At 43.6% G+C, this 20134-nt stretch overlaps 1 protein-coding gene and 1 long non-coding RNA gene across 2 annotated transcripts in view; one reads left to right on the top strand and one right to left on the bottom strand.

The window, feature by feature from the left end:
- The window catches only part of NEMF (nuclear export mediator factor), a 42719-nt gene extending 22886 nt beyond the window's left edge, over positions 1-19833 (top strand). The window contains exons 19-33 of the mRNA XM_081318051.1: positions 2595-2707; positions 4010-4067; positions 4245-4303; positions 5394-5514; positions 6223-6502; positions 7802-7844; positions 7934-7983; positions 8421-8568; positions 9148-9225; positions 9676-9858; positions 12136-12168; positions 13514-13620; positions 13714-13757; positions 14528-14607; positions 19353-19833. Of these exons, the coding sequence (XP_081174177.1) occupies positions 2595-2707; positions 4010-4067; positions 4245-4303; positions 5394-5514; positions 6223-6502; positions 7802-7844; positions 7934-7983; positions 8421-8568; positions 9148-9225; positions 9676-9858; positions 12136-12168; positions 13514-13620; positions 13714-13757; positions 14528-14607; positions 19353-19430 (1475 nt within the window). The 3' untranslated portion in view covers positions 19431-19833. The remainder of the gene's footprint in view (positions 1-2594; positions 2708-4009; positions 4068-4244; positions 4304-5393; positions 5515-6222; positions 6503-7801; positions 7845-7933; positions 7984-8420; positions 8569-9147; positions 9226-9675; positions 9859-12135; positions 12169-13513; positions 13621-13713; positions 13758-14527; positions 14608-19352) is intronic.
- Positions 12380-19343, bottom strand: LOC308662595. Its single transcript, XR_014025243.1, has 2 exons — positions 18413-19343; positions 12380-12754 (listed from the first exon to the last, which is right to left on the bottom strand). It is a non-coding gene; the product is annotated as an uncharacterized lncRNA (long non-coding RNA).
- Positions 19834-20134: the final 301 nt, after the last annotated feature.

Here is a 20134-nt window from a genome sequence, read left to right as displayed (position 1 = left end):
CCTCTGATAACGTAACTAGTAATGATAATGCATCTCCTGTAAATATAAAAGATGAAGAGGAGATAGGGGAGATAAAAGAGGAATCAGAGGAAGGAAAGGAGACAGAAACTCAAAGCCCTGTAATTCCTTGGCGTTCAACGCGTATCAGACATCCACCTGATCGCTATGAAGCTAGTATAGTATGTCAAGTTAGTGTAGAGCCATCTAACTATGATGAGATCAGGATGTATCCTGAAAAGGAACAAGCATCATGGAAAGCTGCAATGAACAGGGAGTTGAAGTCTTTGCAGAATCTTAAGGTTTATCAGAATGCAAAACTGCCACCTGGTGAGCAAGCTATAGGTTGTAAATGGATATATAAGATAAAGAAAGGTGTAGACGGGACTGTAACCCATAAGGCACGTTTGGTTGCACAAGGTTTTGCCCAAACTACTAAGGATTATGACGAAGTGTTTGCACCCAGTCTAAGGGCAACTACTTTAAGAGCAGCTTTAGTATGGGCAGCTAAAAACCAATATATGGTTAACCATGTAGATGTTGAAACTGCATATCTACATGCTCCATTGCAACATACTATTTATTTAAGAATACCACCAGGATTGACCAGTGATAGAGACCATGATTGTTGGGAGTTAAAGAAAAGCCTCTATGGATTGAAACAATCAGGCTATGAGTGGAACAAATGTATAGTTAATGAGTTAAGTGCAATAGGTTTTGTAGCCAGTAATGCTGATCCTTGTTTGTTTAGAAGAGAACACAACGGAGCATTATCTTTTCTCTTATTATTCACAGATGATATTGCAATAATAACAAAAACTGAGTTAGAAGCACAAACTATCATTTCAAGATTGCAAAATAAATTCACAATTAGAAATCTTGGGAAAATAAGCCACTATTTGGGGTTAGATATTGTGAAAACGAATAGGGGTTTTAAGGTGTCACAAGCCAGTAAAATATCTCAGTTATTAAAGAGATACAATATGGAAATGTGTAAACCAGCTAAAACTCCGATGGCTATGGATTTTAAGGACACTAATGTTGAGAGTCCTGTATTTGATAAGACTATGTACCAATCTTTGATAGGAAGTCTTATGTATCTGAGTAATTGGACTAGACCTGATATTTCTTACTGTGTAAATCAATTAGCTAGGTACAACAATAATCCAACTGTTAGACACTGGCAATCAGCTAAACGAGTATTAAGGTATTTGAAGCAGACTATTCACTACTCGTTATATCTAGAGCCAAATCGTGAGTTAATCCTTACTGCATATGCAGATGCGAGTTTTGCCTCTGATACAAACAGTCGTAAATCTACCTCAGGGTTGGCTGTAATGTTGGGTGATTCTTTGATTGGATGGAAGTCCATCAGACAAAAACACATAAGCTTATCTACAATGGAGGCTGAATTTTCATGTCTATCAGTGTTATGTACAGAACTGCTAGTGTACAAACAATTATTGTTAGATATGGGTTTAAATGTAAATGATCCATTTATTGTGTATGAGGACAATCAAGCTGCGATAAAGATGGCTAATAATGCTGCAGTAAGAACAAGATCTAAACATACTGATCTTCGTTATTTAAATGTCAGACAATGTGTCAAAGATAAATTAATACAGTTAGAGTATTGTCCATCTGATGTAAATATTGCAGACCATTTTACGAAGGTACAAAGAGCTGTGAAACACAATGCTAATTGTGAAAGAATGTGCATAAGATTGTAAGAGTTATATATTATTCTACCCAAAGGGGAGAATGTTAGGCATATGGTGTTAGCCTACAATGTTGGGTTGAAAATATATTAACCATAATGCTATGTCTTTAAGTTGTTAATTGGCCAATGGGTGTGTAAGTGTTCTCATGGCCATAAGAGGAAGCTAGGAACGTAGCTTCTTTCTCTCTCTGAATTCACTGCTTTCTACTATTACTGTTTTTGCTCTGCTGTTGGTTTACTACTGTTGTAAACCTGAACTGTGTATTGACCTCTGGACCGGTAAGAAGACTTTGTAGTTTGGATTACTCCTTGGACTGTTGCTATTGTGTATGACTTGGACTGTTTATTTTTGACTGTGCATTTTTGTTTTTACACCACCTCAAAGTAAAATACTTTTTGCTTTTAGAACTCAGTGTATTTCTGTGTGTGACTTTTACTGCTCTCAGTGCCCTTCCTTGTCTGTGCAACTCTTTGGTAGCACAAGGAGACCTCTGCACAATAAATTTCATAACAATTTGCTATGGTCAAAAACAAAAAGACATTGGGCATGGCTCTTTCAGGATATCACTTTTTCAGGCTTATCAAGGATTTTAGAATAATTCATACACCTAAATGTTCACCATCCCAAATGCTGTCAAATAAGGAGCTCCATGGTCTAGGTTTATTTTCTCTTCTACTTTCCAGAGGGCAGATTTCTTAAGTCAAATTAGTGTCTTTTTTTTCTTGACTGCAGTTTAAAAACAAGTACAGCTCCTAGTAAATGTTCTTTAACCCCTCCCGTCCTGACTTTTGGGGGATTTAGCACAAAGAATAGTTAAAAGTCAAGTTGGTGGCGAAAGTCTGTAATAGTGGCCAACTTTTGGTCTTGCTGTTTCAGGAGATCGTATCCCTCCACGGACACTCACTGAGGCAGGCACAATGGCCCTGTGTTACAGCGCAGCCTGGGATGCTCGGGTCATCACTAGCGCCTGGTGGGTGTATCATAATCAGGTAATGAAGTCATGGGCAGCTGCTTTATCTAAGGGTCTGACTTGATTTTAAGAAATGAAACATTTTACTGGGGATTCTACAGAGGCCTTGTTTTGGAACATAACAAAAATATTTTTTTAACACTGAATAATTGCAAGACTACCATAACTTCCTACAGTAATTGCTTACAGAGCTGTGGCTTTTTTGACTTTAGTTCTTTATCATGCATTCCTGCTCTCCTGTGCTGGCATGCAGATCTAGTCAAGGCTACTTCTGGCTTTTTCTGTGCTGTCCTGATTAAGTTTACCTCTATTTGTGCTCTTCCTGTTACAAAAGGAATTTGCTTCGTTTTCCTTTTTCACAGACAATAAGATTTTGCATCTACATAACTGTGCAGATGATCAAGTAGCCTCTGCTCCAGGAGCATTCTGCCAGGGCTGCACAGGGCCGTAGAATAATAGGGTGCTTTTTTTACAACAGATTGGCCTGTTTTCAATCTGAAGCCTTTCCCAAAGATGCTGATGTACAGTTCCAGTCATCCTCCAACCAGCATACAGTTAGGGGTTAAATTTAGTAGGGAAGATTATATTCAAATCTTCATTCAACAACCTAGCTCATTGGCTGAATTTCGGCCAATCTCACAGATGTCTTGTCTCTTTCTTGGCCTATCCTACTTCATAAGGTGGCTAATTGGGGATATTATTAAGGGAGACCTCCCACTTGATATAGTGTTATCTACATCAGGGGTCTCCAATCTTGGCAAATTTAAGACTTGTGGACTTCAGCTCCCAGAATTTTGGGAGTTGAAGTCCATAAGTCCATAAAGTTGCCAAGGTTGGAGACACCTGATCTACTTCCAAAGGAAAGACAGAATGTAAATGAAACAATAAAGGAATAAATAGTCCAATACATCGAGAACATTAACTTATTGAGACAAGTGACAACGGACTTAATTGTGTTGCTCCTGTAGTACTGGTCTCAGAAGTAAAAAGCTTTTCATAGAAGTTTTTCCAGATTTGTGTGTATATGTGTGTGGGGGGTGGGTGTTCCCTGAAAGCTACGGAATTGTTGGAAATCACCAGGGATGAAAGTTCCAGTTGCTTAATTAGTAGTTCCCCCTTCTCGAATCCCAACACATTATATGGCAACCCTTAGTGGATCTGTTAACATTTGTTGGACAGTTCTTCCGAAAAATCTGGCTTTCATTTCTGTTACATGTCCAACCCTCATTCCCACTTCTTTTATGATAAGGTAACCTTTGTGGTCCCTCTTTGATGCGTATGATGTTATTGGTGTTTAATCATCTGGGTAACCTCCATGCAGGTGTCTAAAACTGCTCCCACTGGAGAATATCTGACAACTGGAAGCTTCATGATCAGAGGTAAGATCTCCAAGGAGACATTTCCCAACCCAGGATGGCTGTTGTGCACATAGCCGAGTTCGGCGGGAAGGGGAAATTATGAACCGGACTTCATATTAATGTTCTAAAGAAGCTGAATTTGCTTTTTTTTATGGAAACCTCTTATGATCTAATTTCTTTTCTTTTCTTTTCCTCCAGGAAAAAAGAATTTTCTTCCCCCTTCTTATCTTATGATGGGCTTCAGTTTCTTATTTAAGGTACTGTGTGCCCTTATGTTGTTGCTTCTTCTTTAGGGATGTATAGAAATGAGATGCAAGGTGTGACCTCTCAAGTATTCGACTCTGCTGCTTACTAGCTTGCCTTTGGGAGAGAGAATATTTTCTCGTCCAGGAAAGTGAGGTTGTAGTTGTGATTTCAATGAAATCCTAGCAGCTTTCACTTGTGTGTACCAGACGTCCACAAAGCTGTAGTGCTTTGTTCCTTTTTGTTGTTTCCAATGTAAAATCTTTTGTTTTTATTAAGCTTTATATGCCTGTACCTTTATGTTTTTCAGTATGTTCACAGAGGGTTTTATAACGTTTTGTAAAAGCAGCCTTAGCTGCTTGCAAATTCATGTACGTGTGTCTGTTCAATTACATTTGTTGTATTTCTCTCCCACTTGTGTGGGTGCACACGCACATACATGTGCACACGTGTACACACACACACACACACACACACAGAGCGAGAGAGAGAGACATATTCCAGACTGTAATGCGTTTTAAAATAGCCTTTGTTAATTTTAGTGCGGTCTCTTTTGAAATCTGACCCTATGTGTGAATTGAAGGAAGTTTGGTTATTTTAAAGAACCGTTGGGGAAGGAAGGATCAATCAACAGAACCTGATTAAAACTCTCTTGCATGATAACAAGGCTTTAGAATAGGCTCCATCCATAACTTCCTAACAGATTTGAGTCCGTGATGATTTTTTGATATATATTTTTTTAGGAAGAAAAGTTAGCCCAGTCTCCTTTCTCAAAACCTGTATATTTCAGACACAAAATGCATTTCACTTTAGGTTAAGCTTGAATTTAAGATCCTTTCCAAACAGAAAATCAGAGTTGGAAGGGACCTTGAAGGCCTTCTTCTCCAACCCCCTGCTCAAGCAGAAAACCCTACAGCACTTCAGACAGACGGCTCTCCATTCTCTTCTTAAAAGCTATGGTCTTAGTCTGTCAGTTGGAGTTTCTGGTCCAGGTATTTCTTCCCCCCTTTTTTATTTTTATTTTTTTTCTGTGAGGTGACCAGTCAGCTGCTGAGAGCTCTGCCTGTATCTAAGGAAGACACGACTTTCTTTATCCGTCTCCAGGTGGACGAATCCTGTGTTTGGAGACACAGGGGTGAACGGAAAATCAAAGTGCAAGATGAAGACATGGAGACCGTGACCAGTGCCACCAGTGAGCTGGCAGCAGAAGAAATGGAGCCCTTGGGTATGTTTTAACCTAGTGCTGCCAAAGAAAGTTATGTTTCTGAGTCTGGGCTTCCATTTATACATGGTGCCATTTCTTCTGCTGGGAATTTTCTTTTCATGCCTGGCCTGCTAGAAAAGAGACCAGTAAGCTCTATTGATTCCTCTAAAGCAGACATGTCAAACACAAGGCCTGGGGACCAGGTCCGGCCCGCGAAGTGGTTTCATGCGGCCCGCGAAGCCATCCTGGAAACAGTGAGGGAACGGCCCCCACTGCCTTGGCCCTGGCCCAGAGACCCTCCTTCTGCTAGAAACCCTCAGATCTGTCCTGCCCAGGCCCCCATAGGCACCCTTGATGCGAACGATGTAGAGCTGGCCATGCCCACCCAGTAGGCCATACGCACTTTAGCCACGCCCACCCAGTAGGCCACGCCCACCCTGGCCATACCCACCCAGCCCCTTGAGGGCAACCGCAATGCTGATGCGGCCCTCAATGAAATTGAGTTTGACACCCCTGCTCTAAAGTGAAGCCTTCCACAGACGGGGTCTTTCCAAGGTGAAGTCCTCTTCCTTTGAGATCTTGCTCTTCTCTTGATCCTCTCAGGCAAATCTTGTCCTCCTCTTCAGTTAATATGTTTTTCTTCCTTTTAAATTCCAAAGACTGTTTGCTTGCCTGACTTTAATCATGAGCGCAACTGGATATGTGTTCCTTCTTTGGCTTTTTACCAAGATGCACCAGAGGGAGATGAAACCAGCAGTGATGATGATGATGATGATGCCCATAAAGAGGAGAACCAAGAGAAACCTGAAATTGAAGAACATTTTGCTGAAATACATAACGAAGAGTGTGATGGGAATGGGGCAGGGGATGCCTTGGTCATGGAAGGATCGTCTGAGGAAGAGAATGAGGTTTTGGAGGAAGAGGAAGACAATGAGGAACTGGCAAGGAATGCTTCAGAGATACTTTTTCCAGACACAACCATTGATCTTTCACATCTTCAGTCCCAAAGGTAATAGAAAGCAGAACTATATTCGCAAAACTATATTTTGAATATGAGCCAAATATGAGTGTGAAATTTGGGCATTAGTCTTTGTCACTGCTCTCCTGAAATGTTTTCCCAGTTCTTCCCACAGTCCTCTGCCTTAATAATTTTGCTTCTTATTCAGGATGAATAGGAGTATAATGAGCATAATGTCTGTACATTAAAAAAATAAGCTGTTCAAATAGGTTGACAATTTGGAACTAACGTTCATTTTTTTTTATGTATTGGTTTAGGTTTGTGATTTGGGGCATTCTAGTTACTGTTGAATTGCTGTTTTTAACTATTACACACTGCCCTGAGTCACTTTTGTAAATGTGGGACATATTACATAAGTAAATAAATCTGAAAGAATGGTACAGTATAGGATGGGAAACAATGTCTGTCAAAGGTATACAGGATCTACGGTGGCCGAATCACATGTTCTAAGAACATAAGAGCTTTAGTGTTATAACTGACACAGTGGGCACCAATATCTACATTTTGTAATGGAAGTATACAAAGAACTGTAAGAAAAGTCAATGCAAATATAAGAAAGTTTAAAAAGTATCTTCTGCCTTCTTACGTAAATGTTGGGAGTCAGCTGCTTTCACATAGGGAAACATGGGCCTCTTGCTTGCATTTGGCTCCAGCCATTTTGGCCCTCAGGATAAGACGTGACTTTCTCCCAGGTTCGGGGGCCAGAATGTTGACAGAGCTGACACAGATTGGTTGGTGGATGGATGTGAGTTTTAACAGGACCTCAGCATAATTTATTCTTTTAAATAATTATACTGTATAGTATTTTTGTTTGCCACTCAGCTCCTTTTGGTAAATAAGTGGCTGTACAAATATATTTAAGGGACGCGGTGGCTCAGTGGGTTAGGATACTGAGCTTGTCGACCAGATGGTCGGCAGTTTGGCGGGTCGAATCCTGAGTGCCGCATAACAGAGTGAGCGCCTGTTACTCGTCCCAGCTTCTGCCAACCTAGCAGTCGAAAGCACGTAAAAATGCAAGTAGAAAAATAGGGACCACTACGGTGGGAAGGTAACAGCGTTCCGTGCACCTTTGACGTCTAGTCATGGCCACATGACCACGGAGACGTCCTGGGACAAGCGCTGACTCTTTGGCTTTGAAACGGAGATGAGCACCGGCCCCTAGAGTCGGAAACGACTAGCACGCATGTGCGGGGAAACCTTTACCTTTACCTTACAAATATATTTAACAAATAAACTTCATTTTCACTGGACTGTTCTTGTAAAAACCCCCAACTTTCTTCTCTATTGTAGATCACAGCTGAAATTTGCTTTGAAAGATAACATCTCAAGTTTGGTGAGCTCTTTGTTGCTATTGGTGGAAGACTGTTGGCTGCAGCTCATCCTGCAGAAACTGCTAGAGTCAACTCTTCTTTTCTTTTGTAGGGTGACAGCAAGTCTCAGGGGCGGAGACATCTCTCGGCCAAGGAGAGGAGGTGAGGAGGTCTAGACAGAAGATTTAGAGAAGTATTTCTCAGTCTTGGCAATTTAAGATGTATGGATTTCAACTCCTAGAATTCCTTAGCCAGCAAAGGAGTTGAAGTGCACACATCTTAAAGTTGCCACGGTTGAGATATACTGATTTACATTTAGCTCTAAGAGGCAGTTTTACAACTGTCTGGATAGTTACAGCTATTGCAAGATGCATGCTTACTCCTAAATGGCCCTTGAGGCTCCTTTGTCTTGCCTTTTTGCCTTCCCAAAGAGGTTTATGTAGTACGGAGTCCCACAATGGCAAGAGAGTGTGTTTGTGGCTGCTGTTGCCAGCCTGAGGTCTTCTTCTTCCCCTCTCTTCTAAGAGTGGGGTATCCTTGATATTTGGAAATAAATCAGCTAGCTGGCAGAAATTGGACGGAATTCTTCTTTTTCTTAGGGAGCTGAAGAAAAAGAAGCCACCGAACGACCAGGATGATTCTGATCTTCCCAAAGGGAAGGATGAAGATAATTCTCCTCAGCTCCAGCTTTCTCCCAGTGATTGTAAGAGCGCTGGTACACAGCAGCCCGTGAAGAGGAGACAAAAGGTAAGCTGAACTGCGTGCATATTGGATACTTCTCAGGTAGCCTGATCAGCCAGGTGGGCCAAACTAAAGATTCTTGGGAGTACTGAGAGTTCAGCAAGAAACTATGCCAGACGTCTACAATCCAACATCGCCCAAATATGATAGAAATACAGTTCCAAATAATTGTACCTCCTTTGGAAGGCCTCATGATGGGGAAAGCCAGTTCAGGCTGTTTGTAATTTGTGTGTGCTGAGATCAAAAGCTCTTTATTCTTCTTAATGGTGCAATTCTGCAGGGTCACCTGGCCTTTTACCTGGACATTTCAGATATCACTGCAACCTTTCTGAGTAATCTGTGTAAACAGGCGAATGTTGCCGAAAAACCCCCACGGATTGAGTTCTTCGATGCTTAAATTCAGTCAAAACTCCTTGAGAATGTCTGCATTTCACAATGTGAAGACCATAGAAGATATATGACAAATATATGACAAAGCTATATTAACTGTGGATATTATTGTGGCTGAAGTGTAACATGGCAGGTTAAGAAAGGCGGTTTGTGAGGAGACTTTTCAATTTCGCTCCCTTCTGTTTTTGCCTGCAGAGCAAGCTGAAAAAAATCAAGGAGAAATACAAGGATCAAGATGATGAGGACCGGGAGCTGATCATGAAGCTGTTGGGAGTAAGGCAAAAATAGGGTTGGCTCTCTCCCCCCCACACCTTAAATATAATATGAAATTTGTCTTTTGATCCTTTTGGTCTGCCAAATCCAGTGTCAATCCTGCAAATATTGACATGTTTTTGCACTGACAATATAAAAAGCAGCTTTAACTGTTGGGTTTTGAATCACGAAAACGGGGGAGAAATGCAATCCAGATGTTTTGATAAGATAGGGAGCTGCTTCAGAAGGGAAGTGAAACTTTGTGTGTTAAATTGTTTGGTAAATGTGATTTATGACGTGTGAATAAGGGAGGGAGATTCAGTATGATGTGGGGTGTCAGAGGGAGGAGAATTCAGATTCTGGCATCCATCCATGAGTGCCAATGCTTTGTTTCCTTATTAAGACTTTTTAGATAAAACAATGCCCGAATGTTGTTTGAACTGTCTCATTAATCGGAACCATGACATCCAGTCTGCAGGGTCAAACAAAGAAGAGAAACCCAAGAAAACCAAAAAAGGAAAAACGAATCAAGAATCCACCAAGAAACAGTGCCAGAAACAGAGGAGGGACCAGAAGCCTGGCCAGGGTGCCAGGATAGGAGAATTAATCCCTGAGTTAGAGGGTGCTGCTTTGGATGAACATTTGGATGACAAGGTAGAATGATTAATAAAGCAATTGTGGAACATTTTCCTGGCTTGTATTCCCAACACTTCTTCGCCATTTTGTTCATCAGTTGTGTGTGCAGGGCAGGCTGTACAGGCTAGGTCTCCTGTTAGGGCAATATGCAGGCCCGTGTAAAGACCTTGGATTGTAGAGTTTCTCACTAGAGACATGCCAGGGAAGCAAACCAATCACATGCTTGCCTTTCACCCAGCATTGCTGTGAGTGGCACACATAAATCAGCTGAAAGTTTATAGATCAGTTATTTTAGAGTAACAAATTCATGGAGAATTGGGCCACCTGGCTACGGCAGCAGAGTAGAACTTCCATATATAGGAACACTGAATAGCACTTGCTGGGGATTATCCAAAGAGCACTCTGGCTTTCATGGCTAAATCTGTGTCTTCATTTGGTAAGTTGTTACGAGAAACAAATGGTTAGCTGCTTTTGAACTGATGTGGTCAGTTTGTCTTTCTCACAGCGAGCTGCAGAAGGCAGATTCATTGCGTAATAGGATGTGGTGAGATCCTGTTTGAAGTCACACCACAAAAGCAAAGTGAAAACTTTGCAGCAGACAAGAATTTATATTCAGAATTAGGCTGGCCTCTCTCAATTAGTCATGATATTTAGTATTTAGTATAGGGAGAAGCATAAGGGACGTGGTGGCTCAGTGGGTTAGGACGCTGAGCTTGTCGATCAGAAGGTCGGCAGTTTGGCGGGTCGAATCCCGAGTGCCACGTAACAGAGTGAGCGTCTGTTACTCGTCCCAGCTTCTGCCAACCTAGCAGTTCGAAAGCACGTAAAAATGCAAGTAGAAAAATAGGGACCACTACGGTGGGAAGGTAACAGCGTTCCGTGCGCCTTTGGCGTCTAGTCATGCCGGCCACATGACCACGGAGACGTCCTCGGACAAGCGCTGGCTCTTTGGCTTTGAAACAGAGATGAGCACCGGCCCCTAGAGTCGGAAACGACTAGCACGCATGTGCGGGGGAAACTTTACCTTTACCTTTTATAGGGAGAAGCATGTTAGCTCTCCTAATTTTATTTCTTTTCCAGAGTGACAGATTGTCAAATAAGTTTAGTCATCATATAGGCAGCTGTCAGTCCTTTGCCCCTTTATTATTGTTTTAAAGGGTTCATCCCTCCGTTATTTCTTTGTGGTGCTATTTGGGTTCTATTTCTGTTAGCATGCGGTAACTTGGTTTGTTGTTAGAGGGAGTGATAATACAGACAGTGTTTTCCTATTAGAAAATGAACCTAACAGTTTATAAGTAGGCAGAGAGTTGGAACAATTGATAAACATTGGAGATCAGTTTAGCCCTGACCTGTTGGCCTTTCATAAGGCCTTATGAAGTTCGTTTTGCTGGCCAAATCTGGGGTCAGGAGGTGAGGCTGAGCCCATGCTTTGATTATATAACTTGTAACTGATGAGTCATTTTACCAGAATCTAGAAATTCATGGATAGCCATGTAAATTGAAACATTAAATAAACAAACAGCTAAGCAAGGAAAAACAGAAAGCTATAAAATTCATTTTACGTGAAAAGCAAAGCACCTGAATTAAGAGCAGAAGACAGCAGTTGTGAGGGAATCCGAAAGTGTCAAGTTTCTGGGCACTCAAAATAAGATTGAATGTCCATTATATAGATGCTAATAAAAAATCCTTACGTTATCAACCAATCAAACAATGTTCATCTCAGCGATCCTCCTTAACTCTAACCAATTGTACAAATTTTACCAAATTTCATAATACTCCGTTTCATTCTTATTTTTGATCTCTAGGGTTAACCTGTCCATTTCAGCGCAGGATAAAATTGTATCTATTATTTCTTCTTCAGTGGGTGTTTCCTTTCTTTTCCATTTTTGGGCATATGGCAGTCTTGCTGCGGTTAAGATATGTACTAATAAGTAGAGAGATGCTTTACTGAGATTATCGTTAATCCTAATAAAAAGATTTTTGGAAGATACATGAATATAACGCTGAGGACTGAATGACAGTTTACTAAAAAACCCGACAGATCTTATATGTACAGTTTTTTATACTCTGTCCTGTTATAGATTGTATTTTAGGTTTTTGTTATTTCTTTCTGTAACATAAGATAATACTAATAGTAGTGTTGTAGCTAGGGAAGTTGAATCATATCCCCTTTTGTTTTTAATTGTATATTTAATAAGATTGAATGGAATCCCGCAGGTTGTGTTTCTCCCTTTCTCTCTGTCTTGACTCAAGTCTGATATTTTTTTTGTTTTGTTTTGTTTTTTATTCTTCCAGGAGGAGCAGGATCAAGATCAAAACATAAATGAGGTAAATTAGAGCTGCTTATTTCTTTTTATTTAGTGGGGAGAAAAGGGCTTTGCAAACCCTCAGATTTATTTATTTGATGGCAGGGCATCATAGCTTGGGGGTGAAAATGGCTTTTCTCTTTTTGTGGCAACCTCATCTCCCCCCAGTTGATGATAGGTGGGACCTACCTTGTTTAAGATAATAACAATAATAACAATAACAACAACAACAATAATAGTAATAATCATCCATCCTGCAACGATATCTGTAATATCATCAAACATCCACATCTGTCTATCCCAGGTCCTTGGTAAGGACTCGATAGATAGACAAAAATGCCAAATCCAGTCTGAACATCTGGCTGACTGTGCGATGATCAATATAACAACAACAAAACAGTAATAAAATAAAAATAAAACTTCCAGTGTTGGAGCATTCACAGCTTCTGGAGACAAGTTGTTCCACTGAGTTAATTGTTCTAACTGTCAGGAAGTTTCTCCTTAGTTCTAGGTTGCTTCTCTCCTTGGTTAGTTTCCATCCGTTGCTTCTTGTCCTGCTTTCAGGCGCTTTGGAGAATAGCTTGACTCCCTCTTCTTTGTGGCAGCCCCTGAGAGATTGGAACAGAGTTGTATTCAGTTCTCTGCTGAATGTATCTATGTTCTGTGATCAATTAAAAATGTCTCATCTCAAGTAGAAAGGGGCTGGTGGTATGTCTATTTTGACATCATTACAAAGTCTTTCTTTAATGCTAAACCAGTAATGGAGAAAGTCAGTGTGACTTTCAGGGCAAGGAAGGTTTGGCCTCAGCCTCAAGAAATCTTCCATCCCACTTCCTCTGACTTCTGCAGTTCTAACTGCCCTTGCGCAGGTGCCTTCAAGCACATCTTTGTGAAAGATGTCAGAGCCAGGAAGTGCTGATGCTGCTTTTTCTCATCCTCGTCCTCATCCTTCTTCTTATTTCTTTAAAGAAAAACTAAATGAATTAAGCAGCCAATTCCATATTTCTGGACCCTGTTCAGTTGTAGAGAGCCCCTCAACTGATGTTTCACTGTTAGCAAAAAAATATTGTGGAGCGTCATCTAACGCTGATAAAAATGGAAATGTTTGAATGTGTGAGGGAAGGCAAGTCTAATTTCATTCGTGCCATCTTTGATGTTTGGGTTTCTGGGTTTGTGAGATAAATTAGTACAAAAAGACACGAATCCCCCATTATAACTGCTTTGCAGTCCAATCAGTTACAAAACTGATGGACAATAAAACCTCTTTGCAAAATAAGCATGCCCTGTTGCAGTGAGAGCAGCATCCATGGGCGGTCTCCATTCTCCTTTTGTATGATTTCACCATTCTCATCTTTTGCTGTATCCAGGAAGGGGTGGCTCTGTTTGATTCTCTGACTGGGCAGCCTCACCAGGAAGACATCCTCCTCTTTGCTGTTCCAGTCTGTGCACCTTACACTGCCATGGCCGGTTACAAGTGAGTGTCACCAACTATATTGGCATAGTTATATCTGCCCAGAGAAAGTTACCTTCCTATTAAACATTGTACTTGTATTTCTTTTTTTTAAAGATATAAAGTCAAGCTAACACCAGGCACTCAAAAGAAAGGGAAAGGTAATATATATTCCTGATTGCATTGTTTTCAGCCATTTGTCCTATCTGCATAGTATTAAAGCTGTCATCCTCTCATAACGTTTAATGGGTGAAACAAGTGTTTGTAGGGCCCCAAGGTACCCTCAAATGGGCTGCCTTGTGCATTGTGTCGAAAATCTGGAACCCGTGGCTCCCATGAAGTTGAAATTTGACAATTTTTATAAATCATCATCAAGTATTTTACGACATAATACAAAATGTCGTAAAACATTTCCTGCGTTCAACTCCTGATGTTTGACTGTGCCATATACAGTTCAAGATGGCTTACTTTCAAGGCAGATACATCTCTGAATCTTTCTGAAATTTAAGAACTTTTTAAGTACTTTACAAACTTTGCCATGAAAGCATTGAGGAATTTGGTAAGGAAGTATCTTTGAAATAATGACCCAACGGTCGTTGAAGTGTTGAGGAGAAAATGTTATTTTAGCTTGTTCATTAATAATTTGCTTTTACATTTTCTCTCCTGTTCTAATTGTCCTGTTGGCAACATCTCTTAAATTCTGTTTTATTTATATGCATATGTACAATGTTCTGTCTTTCTACTCACCGTTTGCCACTTAAACATTAAAATAATTTAAAAACATGAAAACTGCTTTCCCTCAAGATGCATCTGATAGCCATCTTCTGAGCTGAGAGGGTATAGAAAACCTATGGGGATGTTTGCAAGAGTTCCCCAAAACAGATAAACTGCTTATATTTTATCTGCCTTATGTTGTTTTGTGTCATAACAGCTGCAAAGACTGCTTTGCATAATTTCATGCAGTCCAAGGAATCAACTACGAGGGAGAAGGATCTCTTCCGCAGTGTGAAGGTAAAAAACTGCTTTTGCAGGGATGGTGCTAATCTATGGTCTTGCGTGAGCAGGCAATACTTGCTTTTAAAGCAAGTTTAGTTTTAGTTTAGTTTTATTAAATTTTTATACCGCCCTTCTCCCGAGGGACTCAGGGCGGTGAACAGGGCATATGATAAAAATACAAAACTACAAAAGTTAAAATAGAATTAAATTAATGCCCAAGATAAAACTATAAAATATACAAATATTTAAAACCCAAATTAACTCCCCATCAGGCCAGGCCAGCTTGTTCAAACAGGTGGGTCTTTAACCCGCGTCGGAAGGAGCGGAGATCCGGTGCCATCCGGAGCTCCACCGGCAGTTGATTCCACAAAGCCGGGGCACCCACAGAGAAGGCCCTCCCCCTGGGGGCCACCAGCCGGCATTCTCTGACTGGAGGCACCCTGAGGAGGCCCTCTCTGTGGGAACGCACAGGGCGGAGGGGAGTTGACGCCGGCAGCAGGTGGTCCCCGAGGTATTCCGGACCCATGCCATGTAGGGACTTAAAAACCATCACTAAGACCTTGAACCTCACCCGGAAGACAACTGGTAACCAATGTAGCTCGCGGAGCAAAGGTGTAACATGGGAGTACCGGGAAACTCCCAAGACAACTCTCGCGGCCGCATTCTGTACCAGTTGGAGCCTCCGAGTGGTCTTCAAGGGAAGCCCCATGTAGAGAGCATTACAGTAGTCAAGGCGAGAGGTCACGAGCGCATGAGTGACCGTACACAGGGCATCCCGGTCCAGATAGGGCCGCAACTGGCGCACCAGGCGAACCTGGGCGAAAGCCCCCCTAGTCACAGCTGCTACATGATCTTCCAAAGTAAGTCGTGAATCTAGGAGGACTCCCAAGTTGCGAGCCCTATCCACGGGGGGTAACAGCTCACCCCCCATAGAAAGAGATGGAACATTTTGAATGTCCCGGGATGCCGGAATGTACAGCCACTCAGTCTTGTCCGGGTTGAGTTGAAGTCTGTTCCTCCCCATCCAGACCCGAACCGCCTCCAGGCAACGGGACATCACAGCGAGGGCATCACTGGGGTGGTTTGGGGTAGAAATAAAAAGTTGGGTATCATCAGCATATTGATGATACCCAACTCCAAAACCACGAATGATCTCACCCAGCGGTTTCATGTAGATGTTGAACAGGAGAGGCGAGAGAACCGACCCCTGAGGAACTCCACAAACGAGAGACCTAGGGGCCGATCTCTGCCCCCCTGCCAACACCGACTGCGAACGTCCCAGGAGATAGGAGGAGAACCACCGAAGAACTGTGCCTCCCACTCCCAATCCCCTGAGACGCCGCAGCAGGATACCATGGTCGATGGTATCGAAAGCCGCTGAGAGGTCTAATAGGACTAGGACAGAGGAACATCCCCTATCCCGAGCCCTCCAGAGATCATTCACCAGAGCGACCAATGCCGTCTCCGTGCTGTACCCGGGCCTGAAACCCGATTGGTACGGATCCAGATAATCCGCTTCATCCAGGACCAGAGGAAGCTGATGCGCCACCACACTCTCAACAACCTTCGCAAGAAAGCGAAGGTTGGAGACTGGACGAAAGTTGTTCAACACAGCTGGGTCCAAGGCAGGCTTCTTGAGGAGAGGTCTCACCACCGCCTCCTTCAAGACGGCGGGGAAATTACCCTCACTCAAAGAAGCAGATATCACCGCCTGGAACCAGCCTCGTGTCCTCTCCCTAGCTGCATAAACCAGCCAGGAAGGGCACGGGTCCAATAAACATGTGGTGGAGCTCAGCCTCCCCATAATCCTGTCCACTTCATCAGGGGTCACAGAATCAAACTCCTCCCAGATAACATTGACAAGACCGCCCGTGTCCTGATCGTCAGACTCTGCCCGGTTGGAGTCCAGACCGGTCCGAATCTGAGCGATTTTATCCAGCAGATGTTGACCAAACTCCTCGGCACGACCCTGCAAGGGTTCCTCCCTCACCTCCTGATTAAGGAGGGAGCGGGTCACCCTAAACAGGGCGGCCGGGCGATTATCTGCGGACGCGATGAGGGCAGAGAAGTAATTACACCTCGCCGTCCTCATCGCTGCGAGATAAGACCTAATATAGGTTCTTAACCGCAATCGGTCGGATTCGGATCGGCTGGACCTCCAGCAGCTCTCTAGGCCCCGTTTCCGACGCTTCATCTCCCGGAGCTCCGCGGAGAACCATGGAGCTCGTTGGGATCTGCACCGGGTCAGGGGCCGCAAGGGTACAACTCGGTCCAGTGCCTCAGTGGCTGCCCTTTCCCAGGCTTCCACTAAGGCATCCGCTGAGTTGTGAGCGACGGAAGCAGGTGGGGATCCCAGCGCTGCCTGGAACCCATCGGGGTCCATTAAGCGCCTGGGGCGGTACCATCTAATTGGTTCCATATCCCCACGGCGGGGGGTGGTAAAACGGAAGACCAGCCGCAGGAGGTGATGATCCGTCCATGACAGGGGCATGATAAATGGAGAGCCCCCACCAAGATCATCCAACCATCGTCCAGATAAAAAAACTAGGTCCAGGGTGTGGCCTCCCTCATGAGTTGGTTCAGAAATTACCTGCGTCAGGTCCATGGCCGTCATGGAAGCCATGAACTCCCGAGCCAACTCAGATGACCCTCCCAGGGATGGTAGATTGAAGTCACCCAAAACTAAAAGTTTGGGGAACTCAATCACCAAACCGGAGAGGACATCGAGTAGCTCAGGCAGGGCTGCCGCTGTGTGACTAGGCGAAACGTACACCAGCAGCAAGCCCAACTGCGCCCCCGAACCAAACCTCAAAAAGAGAGACTCACACCCGACTATCTGAGGGACGGTGGTCTCCCGCGGACATAAGGTCTCCCTGATAACTACCGCCACTCCCCCGCCCCTACCTTGAGCCCGGGGCCGGTGTAACGCTCGGAAACCTGGTGGGCAAAGATCAACCAAAGGGACCCCACCCTCTGGGCCCAACCAGGTTTCGGTAATACAAGCCAGGTCCGCATGCTCACCCTCCACCAAATCCCGCACAAGGGGAGCCTTATTAACCACGGACCTGGCATTCAGGTACACCAGCCGGAGCTCAGGAGGCTGCGCATCCTCGCTCCCGGCACCTCGGGGAAGAAACAGAGGGTCGGAGCGCCTCACCGCTTGTAAACAGCGGGGACGGCCCTCCCGGTAACGATACGGCCCTCTGTCCATACACCTGCTGCCATACCCCAGTGTCGTGGGAATCGGTAATCCCACGACCCGCTCCTGAGCCCCAGATGTAACCACACCCCGCTCCCCCCGAACGCAGTCAGACCCAGGCCTGGCCTGCACCATGGTTGTATGGCCACCCCCCATAGTCAAACAACCATTACCCCCCGCCCCTCTCCCTAACCCCCTAAAAAATTTAACTAAAAAAGTAACCAGGGGCCTCCTATTAAATTTGGATCGAGAGCCCCTGACCTTACCCGGCCATCTCTCAGGGTCCCAATAATTGGGCCCTTCATTGAGACTGGGAGTGGCAAAAAAGGCGGGACGCACCCAGGAGAGGGGGGCACCCCTGAGGGCGAGCAAGTCCGTGCTGGAGTATCTATACATAAGTCCAACAAGTCCAGATAAGGCAGTCCCATAATGGAAAAGTCCAGTAGGAGGTTCTAAAGGAAGGAAGTGAAACATTGGGCCATCGACCAACCTACTGCCACCCGGTTGGATGCTCCCGGGGGCAGACCCCAACCCGTCCTCCCACGACAGGTCGAGAGTCTGAACCAGGGGGATGGTCCAGAATGTACACCCTGGGTGGGGCATAACCCATAGAGCTCCCACCTCTATGGGAGTGCCGATGTGAAAACAGGCCGCTCTCCCACTGCGGCTTGCACCCAGGTCCGTCCCTGTCCAAAGGGGAATAGGGAGGCAGATGGAGAGTTAGTAATTGGCAGTCCACCGGAGCTGCTACGGCCATCGCAGACCAGATGGAAAAGCACCGACCACCGCCATATCGCTGCCGATGGAACGGGCCAGCAAGCCCCGAAAACGCCGTCGTCGCCATCACCGTCGAAGGCCGGAACAAGGCAAACGAAGCAGCAGCACCGCCACCGTCGTGTTGTGGAAACAATAAAGAAAAATCAGTTGTAAACTCCATGTGAAACTGGAATACATAGAATGTTGTCTTTTTAAAGTTGAAAAATAGGGGATGAATTGCAAAGTGGTAACTCTGAAGTCCAATGACACAAATTTAGACCTCTAGGTAATAAATAATATTTTGGCGAAAACATTGGGGGTGCGGGTGATTGGCGGGCTGGTAAAAGTAGCCCATCCCTCCTAACTGAGAATACAGTTTCAGCTAAGAAGTGTCTTCATGGGGGAAAAAACGATTTTCCAGTTATATAAGGTTGTTTTTGAAAACTACAATTGGAATTAGTGATAAGGAAGAGATCCTACCTGTCTTAGAAAATTAACCGGATCTCATGTTCTACTAGGAGCACTCCGAAGCTCTTCATTTGAGATCAACAGTAGAGCTATATTTAAATATTCCTCTTTATGGATTAGGAAATCTACAGTATCCTTCCAGATTAAGAAGAGTTTCGTAGGTCAATGGGCCTACAGTTGTAAGTTCCTTAAAAAGAATTTTGTCAACTACAAAAATAGTTTGCCTGGTATTTGCTGCTTGTTTTAGCACCTGGCTTTCCTATTGGTAGAAAGATGACTAACAGTACTGTAAGGATATACCTAATCAAGATGGACATGTGATTTTTTTTTTGCATAGGATACTGACCTATCCAGAAATATTCCAGGCAAAGTGAAGGTGTCAGCTCCTAATCTCCAACATTTGAAAAAGAAATGATACGAACTACATACAACTTCACAAGCTTGCACCTTTGGATTGTGTTGCCCAATTTACAGGAGCGATAGATACATCATCACTGGAGCACCTTTCTGTTTTGTTAATAAAATCCACTACTGATCAAATGATTACAATTCCTTAATTGCTGTGCTTTTCCTCCCTCCCGTGTCTTAAAGTAACTTCAGCTTCTTCCTAGAAAATGGGTTTATATTGGAAAGTGCTTATGATCAAGCCTCGTACAACCCTTGATTTTTGTGACCAATTGGGCTCCATGTCAGATTTTATATTTGTACTCTTTTACTACAACATAGAACTGATTTTTTTTCACTGCATCTTCTTTTGCTATATTGTCTTTAGATGATCATCTTTAATAAAGATGGCCTTTTGGCTGCCGGGGACTGGTTTTGGAGACAGCAATTTTTCTACGGACCAGGGGGGCACGGTTTCACACGCTGCCTGCATGTGCATGGCTGGGGCTTCATTCGCATAGTCGCAGCACAGGTCTGCGGAACAAAGGCGGGGACCCCCCCTATTAGAAGACGGTCCGGATAATTTAAAAAATTTGGCATGAAACAGGATGATGCATTTGATACAGGTTTAAAAGGAAATAATTAATTATTGGCTTAGGTGCCATACTTTCCATTGTGATTAGAAACTTTAACCACCATTCTCCGCATGTCCCATTCCAGAATATGCCTCTTGGT

The sequence above is a fragment of the Vipera berus genome, assembly GCF_964194415.1.
Source record: "Vipera berus genome assembly, chromosome: 1".
Lineage (NCBI taxonomy): Eukaryota > Metazoa > Chordata > Lepidosauria > Squamata > Viperidae > Vipera > Vipera berus.
Note: the sequence above shows the minus strand (reverse complement) of the source record. Positions and strands in the feature narration are given on the sequence as shown.